The 15,299-nt window shown below is 44.8% G+C and overlaps 1 protein-coding gene across 1 annotated transcript in view; it reads left to right on the forward strand.

The window, feature by feature from the left end:
* The window catches only part of FAM180A (family with sequence similarity 180 member A), a 134,210-nt gene extending 119,126 nt beyond the window's left edge, over window positions 1–15,084 (forward strand). The window contains exons 2-3 of the mRNA XM_086952981.1: window positions 10,531–10,631; window positions 12,022–15,084. Of these exons, the coding sequence (XP_086809107.1) occupies window positions 10,531–10,631; window positions 12,022–12,369 (449 nt within the window). The 3' untranslated portion in view covers window positions 12,370–15,084. The remainder of the gene's footprint in view (window positions 1–10,530; window positions 10,632–12,021) is intronic.
* The last annotated feature ends 215 nt before the right edge of the window (window positions 15,085–15,299 follow it).

Raw genomic sequence — 15,299 nt, forward strand, 5'->3', positions numbered from 1 at the left:
AACTCCTCGCTTCGCACAGCCAAGATCCCAACAAATGGAAACTTGCTGCAGTAAAACCCCTCCAAAAGAACCAATTGGTGGATCCTACGATTCTCTCTAATCTTCGTCCCATCTCACTCCTACCTAGTCTGTGCAAGCTGACAGAAAAATCTGTTAATAGCCAACTCACTACATTCCTAGAGAAAACTAATGCGCTGCACTCTAATCAATCAGGTTTTAGATCCCAACACTCGACTGAATCTGCTCTATTGTATACCATGGAAACCCTAAGAGCAGACCTGGACCAGGGAAAAAAACAGCCCTGGTGCTATTAGACCTGTCAGCTGCCTTCGACATGGTCTCACATGTCATTCTTTAAGACCGTCTCGCATCATTTGGCATATTTGGCAGTGTCCTAGAGTGGATAAAGAACTTTCTGCAAGACGCCAAGTGATCACACTAGTACAATATAGCTCTCAAGAAAAAGCACTCATATCAGGGTACCTCAATTATCGAGCCTCAACCTGACCCTTTTCAATGCATATATGGTCCCTTTGATCAAGCTAATATCGTCCTTTAATATAAACACCATCTCATATGCAGACGATACAGAGCTAATTCTGGTCTTGGCCAGGGACACTACTCAGGCGGACGAAAATCTCCACAATTGCCTCACAGCGACTTTCAGATGGATGAACAATAACCGTCTCAGGTGTAACTCGGAAAAAATGAAATCCTGCCTTTTGTCCAACAAAACCTTTTCACGCCTAATCTGTGGTGGCCAGAAAATGCCACTCCTCCCCCTAATACAATAAACGTATCCAGGAATCTAGGAATACCATTTGACACTACCCAATCATTTAAACAGCAAACACTGGCAGTTGCTGGTACATGCTTCCACATCATAAAAAGTCTAAATACATTTTTCAACCTGATTCCCTTCCCAGCCAGGCAAACTGTTGCCGCTGCCCTTATTACATCTAGGCTGGACTATTGTAACAGCCTATTTGCAGGCACCAACAGATCAGTGATGCACAAGCCACAGATGGTCCAGCATGCGGCTGCACGGCTAGTACTGAAGTGGCCCAGGGGATCATCTGCTTCTACGGCACTAGATATCCTGCACTGGCTGCCAATTCACAAACACGTTCTGTTTAAGGTACTTATCATCACGTTCAGGGTCTTTCATTCCCTAGGCTCCCAATACCTTCGAACTGGCTTTAAGCGTTGTGTTCCCTCCAGAAGTTTAAGATCATCCAACGGCAATCTGTTGATTATTCCAACTTTCAGATTGATATCAAATGGAGGAAAATCACTTACAGTCATAAGCTCAAATGCATGGAATAAACTACCACCTCAACTTCGCCAGATTGCATCCGAGTCTGTGTTTAGGAAGGCACTTAAAACCTGGGGGCATATTACCAACAACTAACGATAATTATCGCTATGTTGGCTTAGCGGCAATATTTTTATCGCCGAGCTGCGGCGATTTTTATCGCTTAGGAACCTTGCTATTATCAAGGTTTATCTCCTAAGCGATAAAAATCGGCCGAAATGCATGAATATCGCCGAAAAGTCAGCGATATTCATGCATTACCGAGCTAATGCTCTTAGCCATGTTATCCACCTACAATTGGATAACATGGCTAAGAACTGCTCAGGGGCAGGTGTTAGCTTTTGGAGATATTCGCGCTAAGCGCGAATATCTCCAAAAGTTGGTAATAGGAGATAGCAATGTTAGCGTCTGTTTCCAGTCGCTAATATCTTGGCACGCCCACTTTGCATGTCATTAGTGATAAATATCACTGACATGCAAAGTGGGGCCCAAGATGGTCGATATCTCCTACTAGCTGTCGCTAACTGGTGTTAGCGACAGCTAGGTAATAGGGAGATCATTTTATCTCCGCTTTCTTGGCTTTTAAAGCCAAAAAAGCAGAGATAAACTCCCTTGATAATATGCCCCCTGGATCTTTAGTGCACCGGACATACTCTGCAAAACTCTGATTTGATCACCTAACCTTCTATCATTAGCAGCTAACCAGCCTTGTTTCCATCTCTGGATTCCATATTAGCGCCAAGATGCTCCTTGGAGTGAAAGCTGCGCTATATAAATACACCTTTACATTACATTTACATTTTCAGTAGTCAAGGTGGCTGTGGCATTCAGGAGCTAGGTTGAACAATAGCACCTTGTTGATTCTCTGGGGTATTTACACTGGGGAGAGGGACTACCCCTTTAACTCGGGCCGACATGCACTACACGTCCAATTGGATAGATTCTTGTACTCCCAATGGGCCCGATTCACAGAACTAACTTAAGACAAAATCCTAAACTTACTACTTTTGGTATTCACAGAAGTTAGGATTTTGTCTTAAATTTGTCTTAAGACAGACTTAAGTTAGGATTTTTTCTTAAGCCTGTCGTTCACCATGCATATCATTGACTGATGATTTTTTGTTTTTGTTTTATAAAACTGAAAAATAAAGGTATTAAAATAAAAAATAAGTGAAATAAAATCTCTAGAAATGACAGATTCCGCATAATCCAGCTGTATCGCATATACAGGGCCTACTTAACACCCAAAAGAATTAACATAATAATCCCAGGGAAACAGGCTGTATGCTCTAAATCAGGCATCCCAAATGAGTAGCTCTCCAGCTACTTAAAAGTAGCTGTCCTACTTGAATTAGCTGAATTAACATATGTACCACATATTTGAAAAGTGTGTATTCAGGATGAAATTGTGTGTATTTTCATACCATAAATTTGAGTAATAAATCATGAGGCATTAGGGAGACTTATTATTAATGTTTAAACCTTGGTGCTAGGGCATTGCGGTTATGGCTGTCATGTATTACCCATGTAGAGGCAGTCTAAATTGATAAAGACCTGTTTAAGATACGGATTGCAACTATGTCCGATGTACTGAAGTGATACCGTGGGCAATCTTGCATGGAATATCCACTTAAGTAATCTTTTCTGGCATGATCACAATTACCACACTAAAAATATTAGTAGCTCGGTATGATTTTCATGCAACATAAGTAGCTCTTGTTACACAAAAGTTTGGAGACACCTGCCCTAGATGCTTATGCCCCATTGTCGCATTTTATCACATGATATGGACTTGGGATTGCCATGTCCTTAGGGAATACTGGGAGAAAGTCACAGAAACTATGCACTCCAGAAAGGGATAGCCCCTGTTCCCCAGCACAGTATCTATTTGGGTTATTTGCTCGCCCGAAGACTAAGAAGGTCACAACACTCTTCATTGACTTGGCATCAGTGCTAGCAAACTAGCAATACCTGTGTTAGAAGGTGGTTCTGACACTGTGGCCCCCGGATGTTTCGCTTTATGAGCACCTAATTGTTGATCTTTTACTGTGGGGGAGCCTCATAAGTTGTGACTCACACACTCTGAATTCAGGATAAAAGAGACTGCATGGGGATTTTATTGGTGTCCCCCTGGGTTGACCAGGCCACTGAGCAGCAGCTGGATTAAGGGACACCGGGCTAGTTACATGCAGACACCTGTGTACGTGCTTGTGCACACGTAGGCGGGGTGCGTAGGGGAGATTCCTGGCGTGCGCAGCCCCAGAGCAGATACAAGGTGAATGGTATGGCAGGACTTATGCAGAATTGGGTGGCGACGTGGAATTGGCTTTATACACTGGGAAGAAACATGGCAGGGAAATTCAGTGTGTTTTACTGTGTTTCACTTCATTATTCCCCTTTAGGGATTTGGAGCCCATGGGCTAGATTAACTTTCCTAAGGCCTACAGATTCCAGACAGGCACTAAAGTCCACTGTAACGGGTGTGAGAAGAAGTATTCTGCAGAGTCCAAAGTCCTTTTGTACTACGATTGGGTCATGCAGAAATGTCATATTTCTCTGAGTCAGCCATAACCAGGGCGTAGCTGGGGGCTAACCTCAGCAGGCTGAATTGATAACCTTTCTTCCAAGAGCTTAGGCCTCCACGCCAAGGAGAGAAGATGGGTGGAGCTACAGGTTCATCCTTCAGTAGCTGACACCTGGTGCCAGGCACCAGACCGCTCTGGAGGGAAGGAAGCCTGGTGGGAAGGGGCTCTCAGAGACCATGTGGCAGGAGACCCTGGACAACGCTATTTTGAACAAAACCCAGAGGCTTGAGCAGCACTAGTCTGCAACGGCAAACAACATTTTTTCTCTGCTTGTAGTGGCCCCTGGAGAACAGGGTCACCACAACACAGGTGCAAAGGTGCTGGGGGAGCTGCTGGAGAAGCACAGTCTCCCCCCAGCACGAAGAGAAGTCCCTCCTTAAGTCACATGGGGACTTGAAAAGAATAACCCCTCAAGGGTTTAGCCAGCATTTTAACACCTTCTCGGGTGGAACTTTTGTTCTACAGCTGAGGGTGGAGAAATGAATCAAGGAGTGAAAGGCTGAGTTGGGGATGTCTGGAGAAGGGCATCCCCTGGAGGTGAAGAGGTGTAATTGCACCAGAAATGCCTCTATTAACAGTTATTTCTTTTAGAGGGACTGAAGTTTACCTGTGTAATGTGAAGTTCCTTGGTAAGGTGATTTCATAAGCAAAGTAGAGTTATGTTGTCAGACATTCCTGCTAGGGTGTCTGACTGTATATGCGTAATCCTGTGATTTAATCTGTGATGCCTTTAGGTGCTCTTATTGCAATGCATTCTAATGATACCCAAATGTGATGAGTACTGCCATTCTAAAGTGATGCTTAAACATGTATTCTTGCTGCTGCGCTTAGGTGAAGAACCCAAACTCCTAGCCCTTAAGATGTAGAGGTGTGTACTTCATGGTCAGTAGGAAATGCTCAGTCAGAGTTGTGTGTCACCAAGGCAGGGTTACCTATTTTAAATGCTAGTTGGGATAATGGGGGGGGGGGTCGCCACTGGGATGGTGCCAGTGCGCAGGGCCCTCGCTCCAGGTTATTTTCAACTAACTGAATTGGGGGCAAGATGATGTTCATACATGGGAGTGGTAGTACTCGACCCTACCCCCCTGCGGAAGGGGTGGCGATGTTATGCAATGTCCCAAAGTAATTCCAACAGCTAGGTGCATAGTATTGAGTAGTGTGTGCATTTAATAAATGTACTCTTACGTTCATAAAGCAAAGTACAGACTGGACAATCAATTATTGAGTGTTATTTTTGCGCACCTGCAAATGGCGATTACTAGCCCACACCACCTCCTTGAGTAAGCCTCAGACTGCTCTGCAACGCTACCTTCTGAGAGTCAGGCTCTGAAATTGGTTGTTTGGTTCCTAGTGAAGGACTAATGTAGTCATGTTAATTGTGCAGGCCTCACAGATGCTGCCTCGTTTTCCAACAACCTGCAACTGGAAAAGCACTGTAAGCACAACATACCACAGGTGGCTGCAGGAGCTGAAGAAGTGGGTGACTGCAGAGGGTGCTCTCCTGCCCTTATAGGCTAAACATTTTTTTGCAATTTGCAAGGGTCTGGGTATACTAGCAGCCACAGGGGACAGCTGAGGGGGAACTCTCTCTCCCATAGAATTCATTTAGAGGTCATCAGGGGCTGCAGCTGCAACCCATGTCTTGCTTCTTGCTACCCCTGACAATGCCTTTGCTACTCCAGGCCTCAAAAATCACAAAGGCAATGTCAGGAACAAAAGGAAAATGAGGCTCACATGAACCCGGTTTACTTTCTGTTGTTCCAGCAGGATTGGAAAGTTTTGGGGCCAGATGTACAGTCATTCCGTTTGGTGGGTCGCAAATTGCAATTTGTTTGCGACTCACAAAACACATTTAGCAATTCCCAATGGGGTTGCAAATGACCTGCCTCATCAATATTTCGTGAGGCAGGTCGCAATTTGTGACCCATTGGGAATGGGCTATAGTGACAGGGATGGTGGCCTGCTGGGGACGGCAGACAACCATGTCTGTGTTTACTTTTTGAATAAAACAACTTTTTTTCAAATGCAGTCCATTTTCCATATAAGGAAAACGGGATGGGTTTAAAACAAAAATCTGAAAAGTTTTCTTGAAATTTTTTAAGGGCAGGCAGTGGTATCACTGCCTGCTCTATAAAAATTATTTTCGCATACATTCACAAAAGGGAAGGGCACCCTGGGGAATGCCGTTTGCGACTGACTTACTACCTATTTGGAGTAGGTGGTAAACTGTGATTGTTTTGTGACCGCATTTGCGGTCACAAAACAATTGCACACCCTCCAGCGACACGCTATTCGGAAAAGACACCCTTGCCACGCCCCTTCCTAATTGTGATTCACAAACCCTATTTTGCGAGTCGGTAATATGTTACCGATTCGAAAAATTGAGTTTGTACATGCTACAACCCGTTTTATAGGTCGCTAATGGCCCGATTTTCCATTTACGACTGCTAAAACTGTCATACATCTGGCCCTTAATTCATTAGAGTTCATTTCCCGTTTCAGAATGCAAATAGATAACATTCTGAAGTGCTTGCAATGCATTCTCAGATGGATTGAAATGTTACTCTCCTGCAGCCCTATTTCATTTCTTGGTTAACAGCAGCAGCTGCGTTTTCAGCACTTCTCCCTCCAAAAGAGGAGAGCAAAATACTGAAACGTAGCAGTGACCTGGCAGGTTATACCCACATCACATTAACTTATGGTTAGCCAGTTGGCTGACTGCCTTCGTTCTGCTGCTGCTCATGAGATACACACATGGGTCCAGATTTACTAACGAATTGTAACGCACATCTGATTCAAAGTGTTATACTGGGATCTACCATCCAATACAAATCAGGATTTGCATGGATAGTTTCCAAAAGTAAAGCTAAGTTGTGCTATGCACTGCTTTACATTACTTTACATCAAGGGGTGTTCAATAGTTTGTACTTGGACATTCCCATGCATCCATCCATAGGTTTTGATACAAATTCCTATCTACAAATATGCATAGACCGTGATTTTTACCACAATGTTATACCTTCTTGTGTTATTCATTTCTCCTTGTTTGTCCTACTTTGCATGTTCTGCATTATACAGCAAGCATACAAAGCAGGACACGTGAGTGCTGTAGGAAAACAGGCCATTAGTTGTGAGGCCTGCACAAGTAATGGGGCCACATTTGTCCTTCCCTGGGAACCAAACCCCCATTGTAGCACTTGACTCTCTCTCAGGGTAGCGAAGCAGAGCAGTCCAAGGCCTACTCCGGGGAGGTGGTGTGGGCTAATCACCTTTTGCTGGCATGCAATTATAACACTCAATAAATGATTGGCCAGTCTGTGCTTTTACTTCAGAAAAGGAAAAGTACATTTATTACATGCACACTACTCAATACTGCGCACTACTTTAGAAATGTACATAAGGCTGATGGAAATACCTTGTGAGGCCATTGTGTAATCACCTCTGGACACCTAACGGGGTCCAGACTAACAAACCACATGTCAGAATAGCATAATTTTAGGAGAAAATGTAGTAATCACAAATAATTATGTGGAAATGCACTTCTTACTGTTAATAAAGCACATGCCTGTTATCCAATAATCACTGTCAATGCTATTCTTTCCAAAAAGCGTTTAATTGGGATAATAAAGTATATATTGTTTGAGCAGTAATTCTTGTCAACATCTTTCTTCAAATACAGTATTCCAACAAACTTAAATAGCCATTTCTCATGGGTCTGTGTGCTTTTTCAATATTTTCAACATTGAAAATGCAATTAAATAAACATCCCCTAGAGAGCACCGCATTTTGATTACTAATAATTGGTAACCATTAACTTCACCCCTAGAGAGAATTGTACAATATGTTCAAATCTTTACTCACCTTGCAATTGCAGTCATAGATTTCACCCCGAGAGTTGCTCCAGAAAGGGGAGGCATAAATTCGAGGGAAAACTCTGGGGTAGTCATCTTTTCTCAGTCCCACCACACTTAGGGTGGGAGGCTCCTTAATTCCTTTTGGTGGGAGGCTCCGCCACTCCTGAAGCTCCCCTCACACTTTGTAACTTTGTTGGTGGTGGCCTAGCTATCCTTGGGCCACCGCAGAGCGAAAAACTGTGACAAACGAACGAGCCCCACAGGGCATTATGGGGCGCTCCCTCAGAAGCGTGCATAGGTAATGAGCAGTTCTCACTCTGCTTCAAGGAGAGCTACTGCCTTTCTTTTGGTGTGTTTTTTCATCGCACTGCTTTGCGCCATGCAACCTTTTCATTTTGTTGGTGGTGTCCATTCCTCTGGGCACCCCTGGGCATTCTCAGGCAGCCCGGGGAGTCCAACCCTGGCTGCACCCGCCAGCTCTCCTTTGTGCTGCTGCAGGAGCAGGCAGGTTTCTTCTGCCCTGCCACCTCCCCTTGGGGGCAAGGTGCGAAGATTTGTGGAGGCCTCCCGCTGCCTCTGAACATGGTCACGGGGAGCAGGGAGGGCCAGCCACATCTGGGGAGCGCTGCAGCTCTCCTCCTATCTCCATTTCTTCTTGGGGCCCAGGGATGGGGTCCTGGGCCCTGTCCTTCGCTCTCCTTCTGCAGACGAAGGGTGAAAGAGCTTACCCATCTTTGGCATCATTAGGGGCCAGGTGTTGGCATACCAGGCTCCCAATCATGCAACTGGCCTGTGGTTTGGGGTCCCCCAGCCCACTGGAACACTGGGGAGGGGGTCCCACACATGCCACCTCCCAGCAAAAAAATAGGGAATCCTCCTTTCCTGAACCCTGGGCCCTGCCCCACCCCAGGGCTTTAAATCAGCCGGGCTACGGAGCTACATGTGCTCTGAGATCGCCTTGGGGGTCAAAGGTCAAATTCCTTCTCATGCTGATATCTCCGGCCCCGTTGGGTCATTTTGCGTGATCTTGGTCTTGTTTTGCTCCTGGTGGCAAGCCCTAGCCACTGGAGCACTTTCTTTTGGCCTTCTGGCCTCAGAGGTGATGAGTTTGCAGGGAGTTGGTTTCACTGGCTCTCTGTGCCAGCCTTTCTCCTTGGTTTCCTCTGGGCCTCTCGCCTCCTTGGTGCAGAAATCCAGTCTTTCTCCCAACTAGTCCTCAGGGGGTGTAAGAGGACCAACTTGCCTGGTCCTGGGGAGATCCCCACTGGACCTAGAGTCAAGTGAAGTCAGAATCCTGAGTCCAGATGGATAATCAGGGGGTTCTTGCTACCAATTGTCCATGGCGGCTGCCTCCAGTCCCACTGTCCAGCAGAAAAATACAACCACGAGGGAGCTCTCCCCCTGAGCAAGACCTTTTAAGTGGGGGTGGGAGGGTCTAGCAGTGAGGCACCTCTGGCCTATCCTGGGGTGTCCCATCACCTCTCAGCCCCTTTTCCAACCTTCCGGCACAACCTGACAAGTCGAAATGACGTCACCCAGGAGTCACTTGCCACACCTGCTCTGGAGAATCAGCTCCACCCCTTGCTGACATCACTGCCAGGACCTTTCCCAGCAAATTTTCAAAGGGAGCTCCTTCATGTGTTGGCTCCAGAGGTCTGGGCTCCTTCCTTTGTTGAGTAGGCTTGGGCAGGCCCATCCCTGGCACAGTGTGACAGCTGGTTGATTGATGAGGAGCAACTGCCCCATCCCTTTCCTCAGGAGCTGATGGAATCACTGTTAATTGCTCTTTTTTGTGAGGAGGCCTTTGTTCCTGGCACTGGGGAGAAATGTTATAAACTTAGCACTGAAGGGTGACATAAGGCCGGGGCTCTGATCCTGAGCTGAGCCAGAAAAATATGACATTCCTGGATGACCTGAAAACTGTACAGATATCTCTTTGGAACTCACAGAATTAATGTTCCCATACATGTTATACCCTAATTAGACATGTCTTTGGTCTCTGTAGGCCAAAGTGAAGAAAAGCTGCACTCTAAGGCAGCCCTCCCCATTGATGTAGAATGAAGTGTCACTGCAGACAAGACAGTAAACCACACTGACTTTCCCTATGAGTGTACACTAACATTATGAAGACTTCCCCAGGTCAATCCTGAAGAGTTCTTTCTGAGCCAGGCTACCTGTGCACAGTTACCAGGCTGCGCACAAAATGAGTGTCTCAGGCGCAGCCCTCACACGCGTGGACACACGTGTTTACGTGTAACCAGCCAAGTGCCTCTTACCCGTGCTGCTTTACAGTGGCCTTATCTTTAAAGGCGGACTCTGGCGGTAAACATGTGCAGTCCATTTATCATGAGTTTTCTTGTGGGCGAGTCACAGGATATGAGGCTCCCCCACAGTAAAAGGTTGAAAACCAGGTGATCAAAAAGTAAAAAATCCGGGTGGGTTAGGTTTGCAGAACTCACTGTCTCACAAGTGTTAAGAATAGTTTTTCTACTGGAAGAGCCCCCTTCCCTTTGTATATGCACCAAAACTGATGATGATGTGATCCAAGTTGAGCATGGGCTTAAAATTGTGAAGTTAATATTTCAGCGCAGGAATAAAGATCTCACGAGAGAAACTGCAGAAAGGGGGTGGAAAGGTGCTGCCTACCAAAAACAAAGTCTGCTTTTAGAAGAATCCTAAAAATATGTTCTCCTGTTGCATTTATTGTTAGTATTCTCCACTTTGCAGATGTCAGAAATGTTATAACACTTGTTCCACCATCTCAAATGTCTTTCAGCCCCACTTTTTCCGGCAGCTCAGCGTGTGAGGAGATCATCTGCTGCCGCACTAAACCCTATTCTTCAAACTTCGCTGGAAGACGTGGACCTTCTGTATGAAGTACGTAAACGTTAGATAGCCACTATTCCCTTCCAACAAATTTTTATGTATCTCTCTCCACAGCACTATCTTCTCAATGACTAATACAGAGAGAAACAGGTGAGCATTGGGGGCATTTACTGACCTCATGGAGAGACTGATGCGAAGGGAAGCAAAGGCAAAGTTCACTTGGTCTTAGAACGAAAGATCAGGACACCAAGAGATATAGTAGGAGTTAGTTAACCTCGTGTGGAGCACACACAGATACAGACACAATCTCACATTTGCCAAACATTCTTAAAGCTCAATCTGAACCATTCATGAGCAATTTATTTAGTCCACTGCACAGGTATTTCATGAGGTGCATGGCTTGTACTCATAGTCGACCAGTGCTGATGCACACCATAAGCACTGAGGGCCATATTATCAAGGTGAAGTATCGCCGCTTTTTCGGCGAATTGTGCCGAGAAAGCGGCGATACTTCTATCAACAAGGGCATGCTTACGCCTGCCTCAGCCTCATATCGCCCCACTTTGCATGTCAGGGAGAAACATCGCTAATGACATGCAAAGTGGGCGTTCCCACGTCCAACCACATGTAAAATGTGGTTGGAGGTGGTAACACCCTATTATCGAGGCAGGCGTTGTGAGAAGGGGACCTGCGATAAACTAGTTTATCGCAGGTCTCCCAACACCTGCTTTGATCAGGTGTTAGGCATTGATAACATGGGGGTGTGGATCATAAAGCTGAATCCATCCCCCCATATTATCAAGACAGACATTAGCGCATGACAACAACGCTTGTTTTCACGCACTAATGTTCACTATTGCCGACTATCGCCGGATTTAATATCGCCTACGAGTTGATAATTACGCTCTATCACAGCAATAAAATCCGGCGATAGCCGGCGATAGGGAAATGTGCAATGGGCGTTTTTTAACGCACATCTTGATAATATGCTCCTCAGTCCAAAACTTAATTAGTACATCTCCCCCACAATCAACTTTGACCTTTTAATGGAGGCTAAATCACTGCAAACAAGCCCATACCAGAGTCAACCACATTTCTCATGCCCCATCTAAATGAAGAAAATCCCTACACTGATTTTAGACTAATAGTATTACTGTTGGGCCACAAATGGAACTGAACCCAGAGGTGGTCATAAGCAGGCTCCCTCAATGCAGATATATTTTAGGGATACAACACACACTCACTTTTATGATGACTATGATGACTTTTCATATTCCAATTGTGGTGGAAGCATTAGTCTTGAAGTAGATATTACTTGTTACAGACACTTCCAAGCACACAGGGTGGGTTCACCTGTCAAAGACATACATACTGAGACACATAGATCATGTGCTAATAAATAATTACTTCTCATTATACATTGTTTCCATGTTTCTCTCAGTTTTTGTTGACAGGTCTCAACATTGGCAGTGACCTACAAGTACACATTCAGGATGCCGAACTGTCCACCTTGAGGAAGGCTGCCACCTTTGATATCATCTGCAATGACGTCATCCCCAAGAGCATCACTGAAGTCCGCCGGCTGGGCGCTAGGCTGTCTGATGTCCATGGGGTCCTCAAGAAAGAAGATTTTGAGCGGACATTGCTGACAATGGCCTACACGGCCTACCGAGCCTCCAGTTCTCGCACACAGCACCAAAAGGAAGCATGGGCAGCGTCCATCACTAGCCTTTTCCAAGCGCTAAAGCGCGATTTGATGTTTCCCTCAAGCAAAGAACCATCGTCTTGATGTATACTAAGTATAAAAAATATACCCTAAGACAACTGTGGCATGGTTTGGCCTGGAAGGACATGTCTAAAATAACCAAACCACGCTATACCATAACTGAGATGTTCAGAAAATGGTCTCTTCTGTCGAAGGCCAGAGCCTGCAAGTTTCTACAATCTTTTGAAAGTTCACAATCTCTAGACAGGGTACAATTGCTGATCCAGTGTTTTGCATTTTAACCCCTTTTCCTCACATACCTAGAGTCCTGCATGGACTAAAAGTACCTATGCTTTCATATGATGTACCCAGTGCTTCAGAGACTACCAGGATGGGGCTGGCTGTATGTTTAAACCCTGTAGACAATCCCAGCCTCTTGCCTCATAGGATTAACATCTGTAAAGTAATATTGATGCACTTTGCTGTCTGTAATGCTGAGCATTCAGACCAGCCTCACTTAGGGTGTTCATGCAGTAGAATTTCGACCTAGTAAGAGGGAACAGACCAAAGGATTTAAAGTAGCAATGCTATTATGAAGGAACCAATAGTGTACCCTCCATGTTTCCCAAGGTGGAATTCTTACAGGAAATAAGTTCACTCCTTCCTAATATTTTTATTCAAGGCCTATCTTGGTGCCCTATGCTTTCTTACCGAGCTGGTATAAAGTTATCCCTTCCTTCTGTTCCTTTGTCATGTAATTTGACCCCAGAGCCCAGCAAGGTGGGTCAAAGATGGTTGTAAAAGAGTTCTGCCTTGCTATATTGTGGAGTGGTGTGGCTCACTGGTTAGAGGCGGCAGACCCGGAAGCAGAGAACGGCCCGGGACCAGGGTTCAATTCCCAACGCGGCAGGGTTGTGGACCAAGGTCAACAGACTCGATAATTCTCGCCTCGGTGCCTACTCTAACCAGGGATCACACTCGGCAACTCTGGGCATTAAGCTTGCCTCATCTCTACAACGGCCCCCACAGACGCCGGGGATGCCTGGTTTCACCTTGGAGATACCCAGAAGGGACCATCTCACAGGGAAAGCCAGGACGGGTTCCCCAGCGGTCTTCAGCGCCAGGACACCCCGAGATGGGGTAGCAGAGCGCTTTACAAGTATCATCATTACATTTACATTATATATTGGGCAGTACATTAGTAAACTCAACAAATTGGGGAACATTGCACATTGGCAAACGTTTTTGCTAATTGTCTTGTTATTAGAGCAACCATCATTCCTCGAGAATGTGTTGTGAGCTGTGTGGATACTTGTGTTTCTATTAATTAGTTGAAAGTGCCGTCACTTTAATGCGAACACCAATGTTCTTGAGACACAGGAAAGGACTGCAAGGCGCACAAAGATAGTATCTTGGAGGAGTCAGCAAGACCACCCCTTTTATAGGCGTTTCAACACTATACGGAGTCCATGGTGCGAAGGGCAAACCTGCCTAGTGTAATGAAACCTGAGGGCATAACCAGCAGTCAAAGAGGACCACACCAAATTGTGTAAGTGGTATTGCCTGGTGAGCAAGATTAAGCTGTTTGAAGAAGGCAGGCCGATAGCAAAACATTATTTTAACTCAATTCCCAAATTGAAATAACAGTGATGGTGTGCCTAGGGACATGAACACTTCTATTTTAACTTAAAAGCAATTCAGCAGAAAGTATGAAATAACTATGAAAGAAAATAGATTTCTGTTCTTGCTATATGGCTTGGAAGGCACTTCCATTAAGAAAGCTCACAGGCGGTCATTCCACTCCTAATCTGATTCCCAGCGATCTACGGCCCTCATACTACACCCACGAGAGGCATTCTGCTACTGTTGTCTTCCGAAAATACATTCTTTCTTCCTCCTCCGAATTCCCATCATTTTGTCCTCAGAACATTGTAGCTCTCTGGCACTGACACTCCATGAGTCACTGCCTTTATATCTTCCTGTTTATAGTTCAGAAAGATTTAGGGCCCGATTCACAGAACTAACTTAAGACAAAATCCTAAACTTACTATCATTTTGGTATTCACAGAAGGCACTTACTCATTTCGGTATTCACAGAAGTTAGGAGTCCTAACTTTACTACTAATAAATTGAGAAAAATCCTAATTTTAAGACTTTCGATATTTACACAAGGCATTTAGGAGTCCTAAAGTTAAGTCTCCTAACTTCTGTGAATACCGAAATGAGTAAGTGCCTTCTGTCAATACCAAAATGAGTAAGTGCCTTCTGTCAATACCAAAATGGTAGTAAGTTTAGGAATTTTTCTTAAGTTAGTTCTGTGAATCGGGCCCTTTGTCTTTCACTGCATTTCTAAACCATCCAAGGTGTAGATTCACAAAGAGTCCTCATTCAGGGACCCTGGTGAGAAGGGTGGTTCCTCGTTGAAACGTAATGTTTAACGAGGCAGAAACATCTTTTAACTTGAGTGCTCACTGTCACAAAGTTGGTACAAATGTGCATTGTCACAATGTCAAAGAGTTTTTATTTCATCCATCAATCTCTATCTGGAATTTCAAAGTGCCAAGTTATAGTGTAAAAATAAATAAAATATAGATCCTTGAGATTGCAGTTCATTTTATGCATACGTCCCAATAATTTAATTCATATCGATTGTAGAGGTGGGTCACATAAAGCCACATAAAGCCATGCCTCTAATTAAAAGATCTTGGAATTATTCATTTTTCAATTAATTCCTCTATTTGCCGTGTCTGTGTTTTCTAGAGAAATCCAAATAAATAAATAAATTATGTGTTCAATGTGCCTCATGGATCTTCAATATTGGTATTCAACTTTTATTTTTACTTTATTACTTTCCTCTTCCCTACATCTCACCGACTCCTGCGGGTGAGCCACAACATTCACAGGCATTGTAGTGTACACCTGCACTCCTGTCACTGTGCCTCACAATTTCACTACTTTGACCTGAGAGATGAAAGCTCTTCTTCAAAGCATCAAACAGCGTTGTAGCCCCCCAC

Source organism: Lissotriton vulgaris, chromosome 1_2, assembly GCF_964263255.1.
Source record: "Lissotriton vulgaris chromosome 1_2, aLisVul1.2, whole genome shotgun sequence".
Lineage (NCBI taxonomy): Eukaryota > Metazoa > Chordata > Amphibia > Caudata > Salamandridae > Lissotriton > Lissotriton vulgaris.